A 23,167-nucleotide genomic window follows, 5' to 3' on the forward strand; every position below is an offset into this window, starting at 1 on the left:
GAGTTGTCTACACTGAGTCCAAATTGCACTGTCCAGCAATTTGTCAATTATAATTCCAGCTTCACAAAGCCAGTACTGGTTCCCATAGCAGTTTCTGCTCATACGTCTCTGCTCCAGAAAGCCATATCTCCCTGTATTAATCTGTTAGTCTCTCCCGTCTTTGGAGCAGTGTTTTGTCTTGTGTCATCCACTGTCTCATAGATCCAAGAAGAATTACTGACTTTTAGGATAGAGTGGTGACTTCCCAGCTCCTCATATGTAGAACCAAACACAAAACTCCATGTATATTTAGAGTCATATTAAACGATGTTGTTATTTTTGCTTGAATCATCAAACATAATGAAGAGGACAGTTTGTTGTTTTTACTCATATTTTTGCCTGTGTTCTTTCACTTTTCTTGATATTTTAAAGTTCTTTCTTTTATTGTTTCCTTTCTATTTAGGAAATTTTCTTCAGCCATTTTTTTTCTTTTTTTTTTAGGGTGAGTTGGCTGATGACAAATTCTCGTAGTTTTCTTTCATCTGAGAATGTCTTGATTTCCCCTTAATTCCTGAAACGATATTTTCGTTGGGTGTAGCATTCTGTGTTGACAATTCTTTTCTTTCAGTATTTGAAAAATGTACCACTTACTTCTGGCCCCAGTTTTTTTAACTGAAAAATCCACTGTCATTCAAATTGTTTTTCCCCTAATATTTAGTGAATCATTTTTTTTTTTTATTGCTTTCAAGATCTGTCTTTGTCTTTAGTTTTCAGAAGTTTGACCATGCTGCATCCTGGTGTGAATTTGAGTTTATCTTATTTGGGGTTTACTGAAGTTTTTCAGTGAATTTATATGCAGAGTACATCATGAGAAACGCTGGGCTGGAAGAAGCACAAGCTGGAATCAAGATTGCTGGGAGAAATATCAATAACCTTAGATATGCAGATGCTATCACCCTTATGGCAGAAAGTGAAGAGGAACTAAAAAACCTCTTGATGAAAGTGAAAGAGGAGAGTGAAAAAGTTGGCTTAAAGTTCAACATTCAGAAAACTAAGATCATGGCATCTGGTCCCATCACTTCATGGGAAATAGATGGGGAAACAGTGGAAGCAGTGTCAGACTTTATTATTTTTTTGGGCTCCAAAATCACTGCAGATGGTGACTACAGCCATGAAATTAAAAGACGCTTATTCCTTGGAAGGAAAGTTATGACCAACCTAGATAGCATATTTAAAAGCAGAGACATTACTTTGCCAACAAAGGTCCGTCTAGTCAAGGCTATGGTTTTTCCAGTCGTCATGTATGGATGTGAGAGTTGGATGGTGAAGAAAGCTGAGCACCGAAGAATTGATGCTTTTGAACTGTGGTGTTGGAGAAGACTCTTGAGAGTCCCTTGGACTGCAAGGAGATCCAACCAGTCCATCCTAAAGGAGATCAGTCCTGGGTGTTCATTGATGTTCATTGATGTTGAAGCTGAAACTCCAATACTTTGGCCACCTCATGCAAAGAGTTGACTCAAGTTGGAAAAGACCATGATGCTGGGAAGGATTGGGGGCAGGAGGAGAAGGGGATGACAGAGGATGAGAGGGCTGGATGGCATCACCGACTCGATGGAGACGGGTTTGGGTGGACTGTGGGAGTTGGTGATGGACAAGGAAGCCTGCCGTGCTGCGATTCATGGGGTTGCCAAAAGTCGGACACGACTGAGTGACTGAACTGAACTGAACTGAAGTTTTTGTCTCTAGTTTCTGTCTTTTGCCAAATTATGGAAATTTTCAGCTATTATTACTTTGGGTACTTTTTCATTCCTATCCCCTTTCTCATATCTTTCTGGGATTCTGATAACATGAATGTTAGACACGATGCTATAGACTCACAGCTCCTTGAGGTTCTTTTCATTTTATTTTCTGGTCTATTTTCTCTGTTGTTCCACTTGGGTAATTTGTATTGTTTTATCTTCATTTCAGACTTCCCTGCTGTCTCAGTGGTAAAGAATCCTCCTGCCAATGCAGGAGATGTGGGTTCTATCCCTGGATTGGGAAGATCCCTGGAGAAGGAAATGGCAACCCACTCCAGTATCCTTGCTTGGGAAATCCCATGGACAGAGGAACCTGATGGGCTACAGTCTATGGGACCGCAGAGGATCAGACACAACTTAGTGACTAAACAACAATCTTCATTTCATTGATTATTTCCTCTTCATTAGGCTGTTGAGCCCCTCCACTGAATTTTTCATTTTGGTTATGGTATTTGCAATTCTAAAATTTCTATTTGGTTCTTCTTATGTCTTCCATTTCTTTGCTGAGTTTCTGTCTCTTTTTAAAAGATATTTATTTATTTTTGGCTGTGTTGGGTCTTAGTTGTGGTAGGTAGGCTCTCAGTTCTGGTGTTTAGGCTTAGTAGTTGAAATGTGAAGGCTTAGTTGCCCCATGGCATGTAGGGCCTTGGTTTCTAGACCAGGGATTGAACCTGTCTCCTCTGCCTTGGAAGGTGATTCTTAACCACTGGACCACCAGGGACGTCCTCTCTATTTTTTTTTAATTGAAGTATAATTGATATACAATATTAGTCACAGGTGAACAACATGGTGATTTAAAATTTTTATAGATTATACTTCATCTATAGTATGAAATATTAGCTACATTCCCTATACTGTGCAATATATCCCTGCAGTTTATTTTATAAATGGTAAGTTGTACCTCTTAATCCCCTACCTCTGTCTTGCTGCTCCCCTTCCCTCTAGTTTATTTTCTGTATCTGTGATTCTCTTTCTTTTTTCTTATATTCATTTGTTTTTAGATTCCATATATAAATGATAAAACAGAGTATTTTTCTTCCTCTGACCTATTTCATTAAGCATATACTCTCTAGGTCCATCCACATTGTTGCAAGTGGCAAAATTTTATTCTTTTTTATGGCTGAGTACGTATGAATATACATACATACATATATACACACAATGGAATATATGTGAATATATGCCACATCTTATCTATTCATTTGTTTATGGGTACTTAGATTGTTTCCATATCTTGGCTATTGTAAATAATGTTGCTATGAACATTGGGGTTGCTATGAGCATCTTTTCAAATGAATGTTTATGGGGTTTTTTGGATCTATACCCAGAAGCAGAATTGTTAGATCATATGGTAGTTCTACTTTTAGTTTTTTGAGGAACCTGCATACAGTTTTCCATAGTGGTTGCAGCAATTTACATTTCCACCAAAAGTGTACAAGTGTTTTCTTTTCTCCATACCCTCACCAATATTCATTATTTGTATCCTTTTTATGATAGTCATTCTGACAGGTGACCTCACTGTGGCTTTGATTTGCATTTCCCTGATGATTAATCATGTTGAGCATTTTTTTCATGTGCCCATTAGCCATCTATTTGTTTTCTTTGGAAAATGTCTATTCTAGTCTTCTGCCCATTTTTAAATTGGGTTGTTTCTTTTTTTGATATTGAGTTGTATGAGCTGTTTACATATTTTGGGTGTTAACCTGTTATCAATCATATTATTTTCAAATACTTTTCTCCCATTAAGTAGGCTGTCCTTTTAGTTTTGTTGTACATTTCCTTTGCTGTGAAAAAGGTTATAAGTTTAATTGAGTCCCATTTATTTATTTTTGCTTTTGTTTCCTTTGTATTAGGAAACAGATCCCAAAATACTGCTACAATTTATGTCAAAGAATGTTATGCCTATTTTTTTTCCTAGAAGTTTTTGCTTTCTAGTCTTCCATTTAGGTCTTTAATCCATTATGAGTTTATTTTTGTATATGGTGTGAGAAAATGTTCTAAGTTCATTCTTTCACATGTAGCTGTCCAGTTTCCCCACCACCACTTGGTGAAAAGATTGTTTTTCCCCATGCATATTTCTTTGTTGTAGATTAATTGATCATAAATTTGTGAGTTTATTTCTGGACTTTCTATTCTGTTCCATTGATCTATGTGCTAGATTTTTGTGCTAATACCATACTATTTTGATTACTGTAGCCTTGTAGTGTAGTCTGATGACATTTTACCATTTATTTTAAGATGTTTCTAGTAGCTTAGACGTTTTTATGATGGCCTCTTTAAAATCTTTGTCAGAATAATTATAATAGCTCTAACATCTTTATGTTAGCATCAGTTGATTGTCTTTTATCATTCAGTTTGAGATCTTCCTGTTTCATGGTACGATGCATCACTTTCAGTTGAAATCTGGACATTTAGGGTACTAATATTATGAGATCTGGATCCTATTTAAGTCTTCTGCTTAAGCTTAATTTTTCTGACCATGCTGTGGCAAAAGATGGGAGGGGAATTGCCTCATTACTGCCAGATGGGGATAGAAGTTCACATTCTACACTCAATCTGCATTGATTTGAGGAAGGGGTTCCTCATTACTTTCAGATAGGGATGAGCATTCAAACATTCAAACTCCTCACTATGTTTGCACTGATAACTCTCTAGCAGTACCTCATCACTACTCATCATGTGGCCTCCACTGACGTCACATTGAGAAGGGAAGCTCATGATTGTTGGGGGCTGGTGAAAATCCTGACCATCTGCTAGGCCCCCTCTGACACCATACCTAGTGGGGATGAACATTCAGCCTCCCTATTTGGCTTCTTTGACACCAACCTTTTAGGGTGGGAAGGCTGAGACACCTTATTATAGCCCAATGAAAGTAGAATTCTAACTCACCTAGGCTTTGTTGATGTGGATGGGGGTTTGGATTTCCTTTTTGTTTTTCCCTGTGGTGTTTGGCTAGAGTAGAATGATTATTTGCCTAAGAACTTTCCATCTTCAGTGGTTCAGAGGTAAAGAATCTGCCTGCAATGCAGGGCACCTGGGTTGAATCACTGGGTTGGGAGGATTCCCAATGGCAACCTACTTCAGTATTCTTATTGGGACAATCTCATGGACAGAGGAACCTGGCAGGCTATAATCCATGGGGTTGCAAACAGTTTAGATACAACTGAATACTGAGCACAGGCTGCCTTTTTCCTTGTCCTTTGGCTGGAGGGAGCAGGATTTTGTTGGGGTTTTTATTTTGTTTCTGAGTTACCAGGTTTCATCATCAAATGTGGAATGTCTAAAGCAAAAAAAATAAATAAAAGAAAATCCAGTGAACTCATCACCATGTTATTGCTCAGGATTCTAGGTCATTTCTCTTTTCTCATTCCACCTTTCAGCATCTTATATTTGTTTTACATATAATGTCCAAAGTTGTGCTTAATGTGAGGAGTAGGGAAAAGCATGTCTCCTCCATATTCCTGTAAGTGGAAGTCCTCCATCATGGCTTTTAAAAAAATGATTTCTGACCTTTATTCCTCAGGAAGATGTATTTTTATTTCTTGAATCTGTTTTCCCAGTTGCTTCTAAAGATTGTTATCAGTATGATGAAGTGAATAAATGAGGCTGAAGGGGGTCTCCTCTCCATCAGAGGTATTAGGAAGTTAAAAGCTTCTCGATTATCTTTCAATTCAATAAGAAAGAAGACTAACTTTATCCTGTCTCTGGGTTAGGCTCTCTAATTTAGGTCCAAATTTCACCAGCCACTTCATGTTCTCCAGAATCCCTTATCCAGCAAAAAGCCATTTAAGCAGAATACACATATGTTTTACACACACAGTTTTGATGATGCTGAGATACAGGTGTGTTGGTGCTTGTGGCATTTGTGTGCGTTTTAGATTATGGTCTTGTTCCCTCCTCCACATGTACCACTTTAAGAATGTTATAATCAGAATGATAAATGATCCATACCTTCCTTTAGGGCTGCATGTAAAGGCAGTTTTATTTTGCCCTTCTCCAAAAGATGAAAAGTATGAGTCCACTATAAATGACTGAATGAGCCACAAGTCAATTGCTCTGAACTTGTTAATCCTACTTTCAATACAGAATGGAAGATGTCCTATGGTTCATTTAGCTACCAAGTGGTGTAAGCTGATATTTTGTTATTCTCCAGAATTACAAAGGATTGCAAAACTTAACCTATAAATACCTGTGGTAAGATGCTGACTGCCAAGCAAAGGAGATACTTAGGTAATTTAGAGACAGTAACTTTTAGAATGAATGGCAAACTCACTCTTCAGTTCAAATGAAATTGAGATATATGCTCCCCTCCCTTGCCCCAGAATATTTCACTGAACTTCTGAAAGATGCATTTAGAAAAGTTTTTACAGAGATAAAAATACTAGTAGGTTTGGAGTAATATGAGTATTTCCAATTTCTGTTTTAGTCACTTCCTTATATTATTAGCTCACTAGTGGGACAGGCAGGGAGGGACTCCTGAAAGTGGAGGAGTAAATGATGTGCTGTCCGGTCCCGAACAAATGCCTCTGTGTTGGGAGGTAAGGTGTGCAGAGGTTACAGGAATATGTGCTTCAGAAATTATGTTTTCATGGAGATCCTGGTGCATTTAAAAGTGCTTAGTTAATGCACCAGAAAGTGTAAGCCATAGTAGAAATACTACAGGAATGACCAGACTTCCAAGCTGTTCTCGTGGCGTTCTGCTGTTGCAGGGAGGAAAATGGTGAGCTCTCAAAGCAACCTAAACATCTAGATCTGTAAAGGCAGACATGGTGAAGGAGGACAGTAGGAGCGCCATGTTCCAGGGGCTAGTGGGTACCATGCTTCAGATTTGGTCATGCATCTGCAGCAAAGCGGTCTGGATAAGTCACCATCTGGTTCTGTGAGCTGCGATCTAGAATAGGATGGCTTGCAATCCTCCTATCGCCACTCACTGCTGAAAAGCAGATTCAAAGATTGTCTCTTTGGTTGTCTTATGGAAATCTGAGCTTGGGTCAGGCAGTGTTCTTTGCGTCATTAAATTTTAGTAGCTGCATTTGGTTTACATAAGTGTTTAGTTAATGACTAGGAACAGAGCCTTTGACCCAAACAAACTTAATTCAAAACCAAACACTGCCCCTTCAATGTAAGCTTGTTTCCTTGCTAATTCTACAAAGCTCTTTCCCTCATTTTCCAAAGGAGAGATAATGACATCTCTCTCATAGGATTGTTGCAGTCATTAAATACAATAAGTTCGTGAAGTGCTTCACATATACAAAGAGATCAGTATTCATCACTGATGATGTTTGTCATCACCACATTATTCATTTTTTATCACATTGTTTATTTACCTGAAATAATTTTTTCTATAGCCTGTTTCCATTGTAATAGTTATTCAAAAGCAAACTTTAAACAGACTAACATAGTTTGAGAATTTGTTGGATATCACAGTATTTTATTAAGTTTGTGTGGACCTAATCAATGGCTGATTAGTTTTTTCTACCCCTTGATAAACTCCTGGTTAAAAAGCACAGTTTCTAGATTCATGCTCTCTAGATGAGAGCCATGATAGATCTGACTCCTACACAGAAATGTTTCTGCTGCAGAAATTTCTTGCCAAATCATCAAAGTTTCAGAATACTTTTAGCCAACAAAGTATATGAGAGAGATTCTCAGTTTTGGAGGAAAGGCCAAATACAGGTGGAAAGTGAGTGACTAGCAAATGCAGCTATCGAAAATATTTAACAAATCAACTGCATACTTTTTCCTTTAAGTTAGAGGAGAAAGATTTTGTTAAATTTAAGCGGTGATTGAAATTCACCATGTATCAATATTTGGAGTGTTGCACAGTGGCCAGGGGAGATGTCCAGAACTGAGGCTCTCGGCTTTCTCTGCTTGCCAGGCTAGACGGGGCTTTGCTGTCTGTTTGAGGAAGGTCTTCCCTCCAGGTCTGACGGTTGCAGAGCTCAGCCTCTGACCATAGTCAGGAGCCTCTGCCAGGGCTTTGGCAAAGGCTCCTCCACTACAGTTGCCCGTTTAGACACTTACTGGCAATTGCAATGATTTATTTATTCCAGGTACCTGGCCTCTTCAGCCCCTTGGGCCTTGCCTCCCTGCCTCCTTCCCCTCAGCACGGTCAGCAAAAGAGCACTTGGGTTTCTGTGCACGATGTGCATTATGCCATGGACGGAACTGCTTAGCAGTTCTCGGAGCACACACCGTAAAGGAATTTGGGGATATGCTAATGAAGAAGCCCATAACCAGACGAGGAAAAGATTCATAATCAAATTGCAGTAAATCTGTGGAGACTTCTTAAAGAACAAGACACACAGGAAAAGCCTGATTGCTGGAAAAACTGCTTTGCAAATGAGCGGTATGGTTGCTGAATCTTTGACAAGAGGGCAGTCCCTTCAGACAGACACAACTGCAGGCCCCAACTGCGTATTAGTCAGCCCAGATGCCTGGCCGATGAGTGCAGTCTCTCTCAGCAGAGTTGCTGGAAATACTCAGGTTTGAATGCTGATGTGGAAAGTAAATAAAATGCTCCACTTTGTTCTTTCCTCTCCCTCTTGGTTGGTTAACTGCCCCAGCCCATCTCCCCAATTTGTGCTTTCCCCTGCGTGGTCTGCACATGTCAGCAGCCCTTGCATAGAACAGAGTTGCTAAGTGATATGCAATTCTATCCCCCTTTTATCTTAAAAAGTGAATGAGTGAATCAATGGATGTCATATCTGTTTGACAGTGAGTATGATTTATAAGTTAAGATTTTGAGATAAAAAGGAACCCCCAAAGCTAAATATTTTATAATAAATTCACATGGATGCTTTAAGCTTTAAAGTTTAAAGATATCCACCTAAACTCCATTTGTTGGATTCATGAAGGATTATGATGTACTGTGTTATATTTTATTATTTGAAATTTTAAGGTAGCATTTTTTTCTCATGAAAATTCATAGGATCATGATTAGATGCCGAAGTATCTCTCATTACTTTTAAAGTAACAAAGTTTTATTTCTCTTTATTTAGTCTCAAATCAGATCTAGAGGCATATCAGAATAAGACAATATTTTATGTCATACCAGATTAAATTTTGATCCTTGCAGTGTGAAATTTAGACTTTGTAAATGAAGAGCCAATAACTTTGTCTTCTGAATTGTAGACAGTGTTGCTTAAATGTTTCTCTAAGCTGAGTTTCTGGTGAGAAGACATAAGAATGTTCCAACTTAACAGTTGGCATCTTTTTTTCTTTAAAAAGACTCCTTTTTCTATTTCCTTCAGGTCTAGTGCATTATGGGTCTTAGGATTCAATGCACAGTAACATGAAATCGTAGACCCTTAAGTTACTAAGTATGTGAAGACACTGTATTCCTCAGTAGGCTGTGATTTGCCCAAGGTCCCATAAGTGGGACCTGAATTCATGGTCAGGAATTGGTAGATTGAGGCTTTGTATGGTTTCTGGTTATAGATGGAGAACTAAGGAACAGAGAAGGAGGAGCCTATACCGGTGGATTACAGAGGGAGGCTAAACCAAAACTTCCTTAGTGGCCTTTTTGGCTTAGATTGAAAGAACTTTATTTTGAGAACTGAAGACAGACAAATTGGACAGATTTTACTTTGATTGGAGGTTACCATAATTCCCCCTTTGGCCTCATACCTGAATGCTCAGTCATACATAAAATAATGCTAGTTGGTTGGGCTTTTTCAGTTGCACAAAGCTTGGGTTTCTATCAAGAAAGAGATTAGGCTCTAAGCTCAGATCAAATCCTGATACCACCACTTACTGACAGTGGGATTTTAGGAAAATTGCTAAACTTCTCTGTTTATAATAAATTATGCCTTTTACCCTATGTGAGGGTTAATGAGTTGGTGTAAATAAAGTGAATAAGAGTGTTGGCTTGTATTAAGAGCTCAGTAAACATTAATTCTTCTTTCATTTTGATGGTCTGACTTTCAAAAGACCCAGTTTTTCAGAGCAGAGAGGGGATTTTGAATCTTAGTTCATTATCCTTATTTTACAGATGAGAAAACTGAGGCCTGGAGAAGGGACGTGGCTTCAAGCTAATTTGTGACAGACCCAGGTCTCTGAATGTTAGTTCAGGATGTTTTTTACTGTATTAGCCTCCCTGTAAATAAGCCTTTGTTCTTCTTGTGGATAGAAGACAGAATCTGACCACTTCTTATAGCCGCTGGGTTCAGGGTTCAAGCCACCAGTATCCCTCTCCCGTATCACTGCAGTTACCTCCTAGCTAGACTCCCTGACTCTGCCCTTGCCCTCTTCAATACAGTCTCAATTCAGCAGCTTAGAGCAGTTTTTGTTTTTCTGTTTAAGGCATGACATCCTCTCCTCTCTCGTTTCATCTCCTATTACTCATGTCATTCTACTCCAGTCACCTTGCTCTCCTTGCAGATCCTTGTACCTGGTCGGCACTCTCCAATCTCAGGGTCTCACGTTTGCTGTTTCCTTTACTTGGAATGCTTCTCACCAGATATTTGCATGGTTTGCATTTTTTTTCAGATATTCATTCAGTCATCACCTCAGTGAATCCTGCCCTGACTATTCTATTGCAGTTGCAATCATCTGCTACTCTCCATTTTTCCTCTCCTGGCATGTGTTACTTGTATTCCATATTTCTTTAGATAGTTTATTGCCTACTTTTCTCTAGCAGAATGCAAATATCATTAGGGCATTGCTTTTTCATGGCTGTATCTCCAATGTCAGGAACAGTGTCTGCCCCAGACATTGACTGCAGGAATGAGCAGTGTGGTCACAGGACCTGTTATTCAAAAGGGTGTATTTTCTCAGATATTTTTGTTACAGACTAAAGCTAAGCAAAGTGTGATACTCTCATTTAAAGAATCCTATTGTGGCAAGGGACTTTCCAACACAAGAAAATTTACCGCAACATAAGAAAATTTACCGCACCTTTTTAAAAAATGTAATCTGCTTATTTTTGTATTTGTACAGCTAAACCAACATACATATATCTTTCTGGAGTTAATTACTGGAAAGGAAATATTCTGTAAAGCCAAACCAAAACAAGAGTCACTTTCCTAAAACTGTATAAAGAATACACAGTGTTTTAGTTCTGGTGAATTAGAAAATAAACACAATTGTCACACTCTTTCTGGGTCCTTAGAGAAATCTCAAAGATAACAAAATATAGACAGGAGGTCAGCACTCATGAATCAGATTTCATCTTGATAGTCTTTTTATAGACCTATAACAAAGTGGAACTCTGAAAATTGTGTCAGGTAATAGGGATTCTGACAGACCCTTTAACTCCATGGAACTGGGAGGTGCTGCTATAATTCTGCTGCTTCAGATGAAAATTTCAAGTGTTTTCATTAGGTACAACAGCTGTTTCTATTACAGATAACAGATCTCAGAGGTGGTGATGCTGATATCAACTTCTAGTGGGCTCAGAACACAGTGTAGCTTGTACAATTAGCTTTTTTTTAATTATTTTTTTTTTTTCTGCACATGCAAATTAACTCTGTAGCAGTAAAAGGAAATTACTTACTTGCTACCGGAATCGTCTGAAAGTGATACGATCATGCTTTGTAGCGTCGCATTAACCAAATTAAAAGCCCTTGGGAAAAATTTGGCACCCTGTTCCTTCCCATTCACATCTTCCTAAAGACCTCTCAAGAGCTTCCATTTACAAAGCTGGGATCATTACCAGGGCTTTTAATTTGGAGAGATTGGCTGCTCACCAGTGAGTCTTTCTAGTTACCGGGTGGTTGGGTGGAGTGGTTCTGAGGTGTTCCAATCTCAGAGGCCTTGAACTTGACTATTCTCCTGACTCCTGCTTGCTTGTAGAAGTCTTCCAGTCTGGGGCCCCGATCCATGGCTCCACTGCTAAAGCTTATCTCTAAGATGGATGCTGTCACCTCATTCTCTCCACAAATGCACATATCACTCCATTTTGAAAAACTGAAATATGTTTCTCCAATCCTGTGATTCAGGGCTGGCCTATGACTGCTCTGACTGATAGAATATGGTGACAGTAGCTATACTAGATCTGGACTTAGTCTCTTAGAAGACTGACGATTTTTACTTCCTTTTTCTTGAGATATATCCTCTTGGAACCCAACTCTTGTGCTATTTAAAGCCTAATTCACATGGAGAGGCCATATTTAGGCACTGCAGTCAATGTCTCAGCTGACTAATATCAGATATCAACCATATGAGGGAGCCATCCTAGAGTTGAGAACATTTTAGCTGTCAGGTGACGCCAGCCCAAGGCACAGAAGTCATCTGATTGAACTGCAGGAGAGATACCAAGCAAGAACCACCTGGCTGAGTCTAGTCAACCCATAGACCTGTGGGAGATAATTTTCTTCTAAACCGCTATATTTGGGATGGTATTTAACACAGCAGTAGAGTAACTGCAGTGAGGACAAAGTGTGAAGCTGCTGGCTAAGTTCTTCTGTGAATGTGGACATCAGATCACTAGCTTAGGGTCAGGTGGAACTTTACCTACAAAGTGCAGGCAGGTGTAGACAAATGTCAATCACTCTTCCACCTTTTTGGCTGGATTTCATAATTGGACTATTCTGTTATCTCTTGGATTTGTAAATATAAATATTTACTGTACAAATGCAAATATTTCTTGGAGGGATACTGGTTTAAACCAGGATACAAGGGTACAGCAAACTTTTTTTGTATAGGGGGCTTCTCTGATGGCTTGGTTGCTAAAGAGCCTGCCTGTAATGCAGGAGACCCAGGTTCAGTCCCTGGGTGGGGAAGATCCCCTGAAGAAGGGAATGGCAACCCACTCTAGTGTTCTTGCCTGGGGAATACCATGGACAGAGGAGCCTGGCAGGCTACAGTCCATGGGACCACAAAAAGTCAGACACAAACTGAGCGACTAACACTTTCACTTCACTTTTCAGATAGTGAATATTTTAGGCTTTGTGAGCTATATGGTCTTCATGGCAACTATTCAACTTGGCCAAGGTGACATAGATAATATTTAAATGAATGGCATGGCTATGTGCAGTAAACTCTATTGACAAAAATAAGTACATGGTTGGTTTTGGACCTATGGGCTGTGGTTTGCTACCCTCTGTGCTACACAATTCTTTCTGTAGTAAGCACAAATATTTAATTATATTGCTTGACCCCCATGAGCCTTGGGTTTGGTTTACCTCTAGCTTTGGTTTGCCCTATCATTCCTTCTTAGTCTCCTTTGTAGAGTTTTCCCCCTAAATTTAAAATGTGCTCCTCAAAGCTGTTTTCTCATTATTTGCTCTTTCTCTGCCATGCCACTCACTCAAGTGATTTCAGTTATCCCCAATTTGCCAATGATTTAGAAATCTCTATCTATATTCAGTCTTCTATTGAGAACTCCAGACTCCTATATTTCAGCTTGGATATCTTGCCCTAGTTTCAATACCCTAACTTCAATGCACTTTTGTGCCAGAGACCCCATGGACTGTAGCCCACCAGCCTCCTCTGTCCATGGAATCCTCCAGGCAGGAATACTAGAGTGGGTAGTCATTCCATTCTCCAGGGTATCTTCCTGACCCAGGGATCAAACCCAGGTCTCTCACACTGTAGACAGATTCTTTACTCTCTGAGCCACCAGGGAAATCCAGTTATTGGCCTTTTGTCCCTTAACCGCAATGGGGCTTCCCTCATAGCTCAGTTGGTAAAGAATCCACCTGCAATGCAGGAGACCTGGGTTCGATTTCTGGGTTGGGAAGATCCCCTGGAGAAGGGAAAGGCTCCCCATTCCAGTATTCTGACCTGGAGAATTCCATGGTACAGTCTATGGGGTCACAAGTTGGACACAACTGAGTGACTTTCACTTTCACTTTCACCCTTTGATGCTGGGGCTGGAACTCTGTAAACTCCATTTCTGTTTTGCCAGCTCTTTGTCTCCATCAACAGGGGGCGATAGGGGGGCACTGTAAAATCAAAGGAGAAAGGAGGGACTTGCTGCTTCTTGTTTATTTACTGCGGACTTCCTGTCTGCTTGGGGTTCCTGTGAGCATTTATTCAGTAAAGGTTCTTTGCTCTAGAAATATACATTCTTTTCTGTAGTGGCTGTGAAATCTAGTTTTCCCAAAAGTTGCCAAATAACCTCCATTAACACTGCTTTCCTTCCCTCCCCATCAGCACCAGTGGGTTACTGCCCCCTCCTCAGAAGTCTTTCACGACCCCTCCTCAAAGCTCAGGGACACTGGTACCAGCTAAACAGCACCTCCTAGTAGGAGATCTGAGCTATGGCCCAGCCGGGTCCCAACTCCAAGTTTCAATAATTGCAATCTCTTCCCTTTGATTCTCCAGCCCTTAAGGGATAGTAGCTGTTTCTTTTAATGGTTCCATTGTGATCAATTGTTTTCCAAAAGTTACCTAAATTTTCATACCCAGTTAACCACCCTGTATATTAACTTCCTTTTCAAATGCCTGGTATGCTTTCTGTGGACTCTGAAAGTGTTTATGTTCTCAGCCAAAAGCTGCTTCTTTGAAGTGTTTCCTTCCTTCCTTTGTACCAGCAAACTTCTCCCTATTCCCCACCTGGTGGCTCAAGCCCAAAGTCTGAGCATTGTTCTAACTTTTTCTGTCGTCTAAACTCCCACATGCAATCAGTCAATAAGGCCTGTGGATTTGCTTCCTGAATATTTCTTATATCTGCCTGCTTCTCTCCATTTCTGTGCCCACCAAAGTAGATCATGCTACCACCTTATAACTGACCTCCCCAGATTTCTGTAGCCTCAGTCTGTTATCCCACTACAGCCCTAGAGATATCTCAAAAATATTTACCACATAAGTACTTCCTGAAACATTCTAAATCCTGAACATAGTTTATAGGACCTCCTGTGATTTGATTTCTCCTGCCTTTGCACTTCATTTTAAAGCATGTTCCTTGTTCCTTTGTCCGTTTTACCACGCTTCCTTAGCATTCTTGGTACAAGGTTTTTCCTCCGTGTAGAAATCTCCCTTTTTATCTAGGTAGCTACTACTATCTTTTGAATGTTTTATAAATATCACTTTCTCAGAGATGGATTTTCTGACCTCTCAGACCAGATTATATTCCTCTATTTGTTCCCATAATCACTGAACATCCACTTTTAAAATATAATATTTATAAACATGTAAGTAGCTGCTTCTTTCCTAGGTGGTAAGGCCCATATAGGTAGGGGCTGTGTTTGTCTTGCCCAGCAAAAGGTCCATAACACACAGTGATCTTTCAGGCATAGTAGATATTCAACAAATATTGGATGAGTTCAGTTGATTTCTGTTCTATACATTCACCCTAGGTTCTCTGAATTGAAGAGACACATTTCTCTGAGACACAGAAGAGACACATTTCTGCAAATGCATCATAATCCCTCATGGCTGACTTGACCTCTTAAACGGAACAGTTTTTTCCTTCTCACATCTCCTGACACCAGTCTTCCCTTGCGCATTCTTACCAGGATTGGAGGAGACTGAGTGGGGAGTACATTGATCAGAATTTATCACTTTCATCTGGACTGTAAACCAACACCACTCCTTCTTACACTGTCAGAAGGTCTTGTGGTATCACACAAGTCTCCCGAGTACCTGGGGCCAGGTGCATCTCTGGGCTTGTTTTGTGTAACTCAGGTAACCAATGAAGAGATGTTCTCCGACTTCTAACAACCAGTATGTCATCTCTTCACCCCAAACATCAATGTGCTAGTTTTCTTCTAGTTCCCTGAAATGTAGCCAGTATTCCTCAAGTGCCAATTACAGGAGAAAGGGTTGGGGAGCAAATTGAAACACTGATGAAGGGGCTTTAAATATATATAATAACCAATAATGAAGGAGGAGATAATGAAAATATAACACGAAAATGAGCATGATAAGAGACCCCTAAAAGTACATGACCACAGTCAGAAATGCAGCAGACCTGAAGGAACAAATTAAATACATGTCCACATTTCATCTTGGTTCTACTTCCAGGGAGAGAGATGCATTTGCTTTAAAAAGAAAACCACCAATAAAACAAGCTGAGGAACTTTCTTTTCTTTTTATGTTTAAACAGATTTGACCCCAAATGGATATTTTCTTTGAGAATAATATATCTTTTTCTCCTTCCACTGAAAGTTTTACCTTTTGAATTGTATTCCACACACGTTCTTTATCGCTTCTTCTTCCTTCAAGGGTGTCCATAGCATCTGCCATTAGTGACTGCAGCTGTGGCACCAAGATAAAAATTATCAGTGTGGAATTCACACAGAAATAACTTCTCTAAATACACAGATTAAAACCTAATTAAAAAATCATTTGTACGCTGATGATTTTATTACTCATCTTCCCGACAATGAACACTGCCACCTCATTGCTGCTTCAGTCATTACCAAGTATTATTGCAGATATAAAATATTGAAACAATGGAAAGATTCTTCTTGAAAATTTGTAGAAAACATATAGGTTTTAATGTAGTGGGTGTTGATGTTTTATGAAAACAGATTTGGGTTGTAAAGAATGAAGGCAGTAGTTAATTCTCTTCGGAAATGGCATGTAGTACATGAACGCGTTTTAGTGTTTTCTCCTGAGGCTAATGTATCATAATCCTAGGCATCATGCAAAAACTCACCAGAGGACCATACTAGAGTTGTGATGTTTTATTACCTCTTAAAGGATCTAGCTCATCGAAGTTCTTTTACTATTCTTTTCTTTTCTAAAATTTCAAAATAACCAAGATTTCTCTTTAGGTTCCATTTCAGAGGCGAGTTTTAAAATTCCACCCTTTGCCCCAAACTGCCATCAGTCAGTTCAGCCGCTCAGTCGTGTCCGACTCTTTGCGACCCTATGAACCGCAGCACGCCAGGCCTCCCTGTCCATCACCAACTCCCAGAGTTCACCCAAACCCATGTCCATCGAGTCGGTATTCCAATTTAAAATAATTCTACACACACGCTGGGGCTTTCCAGGTGGCTCAGTGGTAAAGAATCTGCCTGCCAAGCAGGAGACATGGGTTCAGTCTCTGTGTCGGGAAGATCCCTTGGATAAGGAAATGGCGACCCACTCTGGTATTCTTGCCTGGGGAATCTCATGGACAGAGAGGCCTGGCTGGCTATAGTTCATGGGGTCACAAAGAGTTGGACACGACTGAGCAACTAAACAGCAACAGCTGCACGCGGACGATATATGTGCCTGCAAAGTAATGAGGCCACATCAAAGCCATGTGACATTTGAAGCTGAAAAAAAAAAGTTCTCTAAAGAAGAACAAATGCAGGAGGAGTTTTAAAAAAAAAAAAAGGAACAAACGCCAGTTCAGTTCACCATGGTGTCAAACGTTACGATAATCTTAGATAATCTTTCTGTTCTTTAGATATTTTAGGTAGGGAGTTGAGTCACTCAGAACTCTTCTACTGAGTAGTCACTGTTTGTGTAGCATCACAAAAGGGATTTCAAGGATATATTATCTAGGTTAACCCATGCTTGGAACTCGGGAAGTAAAATCTATTAAGATGATGAAATCTTGAAAGATACATGATTTTAAAAAACATTTGGTTTGCACATATACATCCCTTTACATTTACTTTTTTTTTTTCTTAGTAGGTATATAAATTATGGGACATAATTTATATGTCCCATGAAACCTTATTTTTCAAGGTTTCAGGTAGTGGAGTATAGCATGGATATATTAGTTAGGGATGTCAGTAATGCTAGTTTCATGCTCTTTTGGTGTATTTAAATATATAAGAATTTCCAGAAAAAAGAAAGCTGCAGATGTGTGGTTAAGAAGACCTAAGTGCAGAAAACTCCCCTGTATTTTTCATTTAAATCTTGAGTGTGCTTTTTAGGAAGACAGGATCAACATTGTGCCAGCTTCTTAAATTAACATTTTCTTTGCTTTCTCTTATCTCAGAGGAGCATTAATCATCTAAAATTGGCTATAATATGCACTTTGAAAGCTCCACAGTTACTACACTCCTGAATGCCTTATGAATGGTAGGATAAACACTTAGCCTTTTAGAAGGCATTCTGTGCATAAAACCATACAGATTTATAAAGTATTATTGCCAGTTTTGACTTAATAATTACCTGACTAATAGACTTTTTTTTCCCTAATAGTTTTAATGTTTGGTATGCAGAATTTTATTATTTGGCTACTCCAACAGTTTTAAATGGTTACTTTGAATATCAATATTTATTTAATATCCTTTTGCAGATTTGGATGAACATTATAAATGTTGGCAGTTCATTTCTTGATTAATTTGTTACAACTTTCAAAGCTCAAAGAGGGAGGATTCCTTTAGTTATCTGAAAATTACAGGTGATAATTTTAGGTTGTTCTCATCCTTGCTTTGTGAATTCAGTCAGGTCTGTAATTAGTTTTCACTACCTTCAATTAGAGCCTTAGAGTAAAGAGCCCTTCCCAGCAACACATCAGCTTTATATGGAATACATTTTACCTTTCTTTGAATGGCCAGCACACTGATTGGTAATTGTTCTTCAAATGAGGTGCTATAGTTTCTAATATTATGGTTATAATATACATGTCTGCTTGAAGATTTTTTTCTGTGAGATATTTCTCCAACTATTTTTTTAAAAATTTGTTTATTTTTAATTGAAGGATAATTACTTTATAGTACGCAGTGGTTTCTACCAAACATCAACATGAAACAGCCATAGGCTTACCCATGTCCCCTCCTACTTGAACATCCCTCCCTCCTTTCTCCCCATCCTGCCCATCTAAGTTGTTAACAAGCCCTGGTTTGAGTTCCCTGAGTCATGCAGCAAATTGCCATTGGCTATCTATTTTACATATGGTAATGTATGTTTCCATGTTACTCTCTCCCTGTCTCCGTACCTTCCACCCACTCCTTCTTCCCTTCCCAGCCATGTCCGTAAGTCTGTTCTCAATGTCTGTGTCTCCTTTGCTGCTCTGCAGATAGGTTCATCAGTACCATCTTTCTAGATTCCATATACACATATGCATTAGTATATGATAACTGTTTTTCTCTTTCTGACTTACTTCACTCTGCATAATAGGCCCTAGGTCCATCTACCTCATTAGGACTGACTCAAATGTGTTTCTTTTTATGATGGAGTAATATTCCATTTTATATATGTACCACAACTTCTTTATCCATTTCTCTGCTGATGCACATCTAGATTGCTTCCATGTCCTAGCTTTTGGAAATAGAGCAGCAGTGAACATTGGGTTACATGCATCTTTTTCAATTTTGATTTCCTGATGGTATATGCCTAGGATTGGGATTGCTGGGACATATGGTGGTTTTATTCCTAGTTTTCTAAGGAATCTCCACACTGTCTTCCATAGTGGCTGTATCAATTTCCATTCCCACCAACAGTGCAAGAGGGTTCCCTTTACTTCACACCCTTCCCTGCATTTGTTGTTTGTAGATTTTTTGATGATGGCGTTTCTGATCAATGTGAGATGACTCCTCATTGTAGTTTTGATTTGTATTTCTCTAATAATGAGTGATGTTGAGCATCTTTTCATGTGTTTATTAGCCATCTGCATGTCTTCTTTGGAGAAATATCTGTTTAGCTCTTTAGCTCGTTTTTTGATTGGGTTGTTTGTTTTTCTGGTATTGAGTTGTATGAGCTGCTTGTATATTTTGAAGTTAATCTTTCATCAGTTGTTTCATTTGCTATTATTTTCTGCCATTCTGAGGGTTGTTTTTTCACCTTGTTTATAGTTTCCTTTGCTGCACAAAAGCTTTTAAGTTTAATTTGGTCCCACTTGTTTATTTTTGTTTTTATTTCCATTACTCTAGCAGGTAGGTCATAGAGGATCTTGCTGTGATTTATGTCATAGAGTGTTCTGCCTATGTTTTTCTCTAGGAACTTTATAGTTTCTGGTCTTACATTTATGCCTTTAATCCATTTTGAGTTTATCTTTGTGTATGGTGTTAGGAAGTGTTCTAATTTCATTCTTTTACATGTAGCTGTCCAGTTTTTCCAGCAGTACTTATTGAAGAGACCATCTTTGCCCCATTGTATATTCTTGCCTCCTTTGTCAAAAGCAAGATATGCATAGGTGCATGGCTTTACCTCTGAGCTTTCTATGTTGTTTCGTTGGTCTATATATTCCTGTTTTTGGGCCAGTACCACACTGTCTTGATGACTATAGCTTTGTATAGTCTGAAGTTAGGAAGATTGATTCCTCCAGCTCCATTCTTCTTTCTCAAGATTGCTTTGGCTATTTGGGGTCTTTTGCATTTCTATATGAATTGTGAGATTTTTTTTTTGTAATTCTGTGAAAAATGCCATTGGTAATTTGATAGGGATTTTATTGAATCTGTAGATTACATTTGGTAGTATAGTCATTTTCACAATATTGATTCTTCCAACTCAGGAACATAGGATATCTCACCATCTGTTTATGTTGTCTTTGATTTCTTTCATCAGTGTCTTACAATTTTCTGTATAAAACTCTTTTGTCTTCTGTATAAAACTCTAGGTAGGTTTATTCCTAGATATTCCAACTAATTTTTGACAGACTTTGTGTTTTCTAAATTAACTGGTCAATTCAGTTAAAAAAAAAAACAAAACCACCCCACCATTTGACTACATTTTCCCCTCAAATAAGACAACTCCCTTAATGTATGTGTGTGTGTGTGAGTGTGTTGGTACTGCCTACATATATGTGACACTCAAAGTGAATAAGAAAACTCTAAAGACAGTTTTGTAGAGTCAGTTTTCTATCCAGCAATTACTTTTTTTCCTCTTACTTTTCCATCAAAGAGAATCATTTATTAACATGTCTTGGAATGAAAAAACAATTTATTAAGATTTCACTTTACTTGAAACAAAAAAGCCTGACTCAGAATATGAATAATCAGCCCTTTTCTATATTTTCATGCATTACAAAAGTCCTGCTATAAAATAAAGGGAAGCTAGCTAGTCAGGGTGAGCAAATGAAACACACGTAACACCTTTCTACAATGTCTAGTTTCTTCATTAGAATGCTTCATGAGAGTTGGAGAGTTTGCCCTTGGACTGCCATTTATTGTTACATTCTTTTTCAGACCATATCACTCTTCTGTCTGCTGAGGGCTTGTGAACAAAGAAAAACAGATGCTTACCAACCCCGCCTCCTGTTGACTGATGTCCTGCAGATAGGGGATGGTTGCTAGCTCGGCCATTGCTTGATTGATCACCTGGGACTGCTCCTTTACTCTCTGCAGCCGGCTGAGAAGGCTGGCGTATTGCAACTTCTCCATTACACCCGAGCATGCCTGAAAACTCCCCTAGTCCCCCAGGAGAAGGAAGTGGATTAGAACAAAAACACAGAAATAACCTCTCCCTGAGGAATAACGTCAGGGCTTGTTGTAATAGATTTAGTGCCTCTGAATTAACAGCATCTAGTGCAAATAAATATTTTCTTCTATTATTTTAAAGGATTGTCTGTACTCTTCCTTCACATAGACAAATGTGTAGAAAAGAGAACACTTTGTTGAGAAGGGTTTACAGAGGGCCCTGCCGAAGGAAGCCAGGATGGGGGTGGGGGTGGGGAAAGGGGATTAAATTGAATTTGAACTCCACTCTCAACAGTGGGGATCCCATAGAGCTGTGTCCATTTAAAAGGGGGTGACTTTGTCTATGTCAAAAATCACTAATATTGTAAAGTAATTAGCCTCCAACTAATAAAAATAAATGAAAAAAAATAAAAGGGGGTGACTTTGTTTATGTCACCAAGGCATGATAAGAGTTAATAGTTGCCCACTATTTGGTTTATACAAAGGATGATTTCTTATACAAGTTTAATCCTGAAAAATGTTATGCAAGTGGAATTTGTCCTACCCTGGTGACTTACATTAAATCTCCAGCTCTGATTTTATCTTTAGTTCTCATTGGATGGCCGTGGACTCTGGATTCTCTCCTTGTGGTAGTGCAGTGTTTATTCTGACTCCTAGGACCATTCCAGCAATTGATGCAATCCATCTTGAAATAGACTATGGTGCACTTGTAAGGACCACCAACCCCCGTGAATATACTGGTATTTGAGACTTTCTTAAAACTGGGCACACATAATTAAAGCAGCCCACCTCTGTGTTTGCTACTGCCAGCCATAAAAGAGGATGTTTTACCTTCTCTAAGAAGTTTATTCAAATTGTGCAACTTGATAGAGACATAGTTTATCATAAAATTCTCACATTTTTTATTTAGGAAGAAGTACAGACTTCTGAGAACTTCCAGATGTTCAAGCTGGTTTTAGAAAAGGCAGAGGAACCAGAGATCAAATTGCCAATATCCACTGGATCATCAAAAAAGCAAGAGAGTTCCAGAAAAACATCTATTTCTGCTTTATTGACTACACCAAAGGCTTCAACTGTGTGGATCACAATAAACTGTGGAAAATTCTGAAGGAGATGGAAATACCAGGCCACCTGATCTGCCTCTTGAGAAACCTGTATGCAGGTCAGGAGGCAACAGTTAGAACTGGACATGGAACAACAGACTGGTTCCAAATAGGGAAAGGGGTACGTCAAGGCTGTATATTGTCATCCTGCTTATTTAACTTATATGCAGAGTACGTCATGAGAAATGCTGGGCTGGAAGAAGCACAAGCTGGAATCAAGACTTCTGGGAGAAATGTCAATAACCTCAGATATGCAGATGATACCACCCTTATGGCAGAAAGTGAAGAGGAACTAAAAAGCCTCTTGATGAAAGTGAAAGAGGAGAGTGAAAAAGTTGGCTTAAAGCTCAACATTCAGAAAACTAAGATCATGGCATCTGGTCCCATCACTTCATGGGAAATAGATGGGGAGACAGTGGAAACAGTGTCAGGTTTATTTTGGGGGGCTCCAAAATCACTGTAGATGGTGACTGCAGCCATGAAATTAAAAGACACTTACTCATTGGAAGGAAAGTTATGACCAACCTAGATAGCATATTCAAAAGCAGAGACATTACTTTGCCAACAAAGGTCCGTCTGGTCAAGGCTATGGTTTTTCCAGTGGTCATGTATGGATGTGAGAGTTGGACTATAAAGAAAGCTGAGCGCCAAAAAATTGATGCTTTTGAACTATGGTGTTGGAGAAGACTCTTGAGAGTCCCTTGGACTGCAAGGAGATCCAACCAATCCATCCTGAAGGAAATCAGTCCTGGGTGTTCATTGGAAGGACTGATGCTGAAGCTGCAACTCCAATACTTTGGCCACTTCATGTGGAGAGTTGACTCATTGGAAAAGACCCTGATGCTGGGAGGGATTGGGGGCAGGAGGAGAAGGGGATGACAGAGGATGAGATGGCTGGATGGCATCACCGACTCGATGGGCATGAGTTTGAGTAAACTCCGGGAGTTGGTGATGGACAGGGAGGCCTGGCGTGCTGTGATTCATGGGGTCGCAAAGAGTCGAAAACGACTGAGCGACTGAACTGAACTGAACTGAACTGAACTGAACTGAACGGGCTCCCTTGGTGGCTCAGATGGTAAGGAATCTGCCTGCCAAT

The 23,167-nt window shown here is 39.3% G+C and overlaps 1 protein-coding gene across 1 annotated transcript in view; it reads right to left on the reverse strand.

Annotated features, from left to right (window-relative positions):
• The window catches only part of SPATA16 (spermatogenesis associated 16), a 244,465-nt gene that overhangs the window by 12,059 nt on the left and 209,239 nt on the right, over positions 1-23,167 (reverse strand). Inside the window, exons 9-10 of the mRNA XM_043874568.1 lie at positions 20,795-20,959; positions 15,840-15,923 (exon numbers count right to left, since the gene is read on the reverse strand). Of these exons, the coding sequence (XP_043730503.1) occupies positions 15,840-15,923; positions 20,795-20,959 (249 nt within the window). The remainder of the gene's footprint in view (positions 1-15,839; positions 15,924-20,794; positions 20,960-23,167) is intronic.

Source organism: Cervus elaphus, chromosome 19, assembly GCF_910594005.1.
Source record: "Cervus elaphus chromosome 19, mCerEla1.1, whole genome shotgun sequence".
Taxonomy (NCBI): Eukaryota; Metazoa; Chordata; class Mammalia; order Artiodactyla; family Cervidae; genus Cervus; species Cervus elaphus.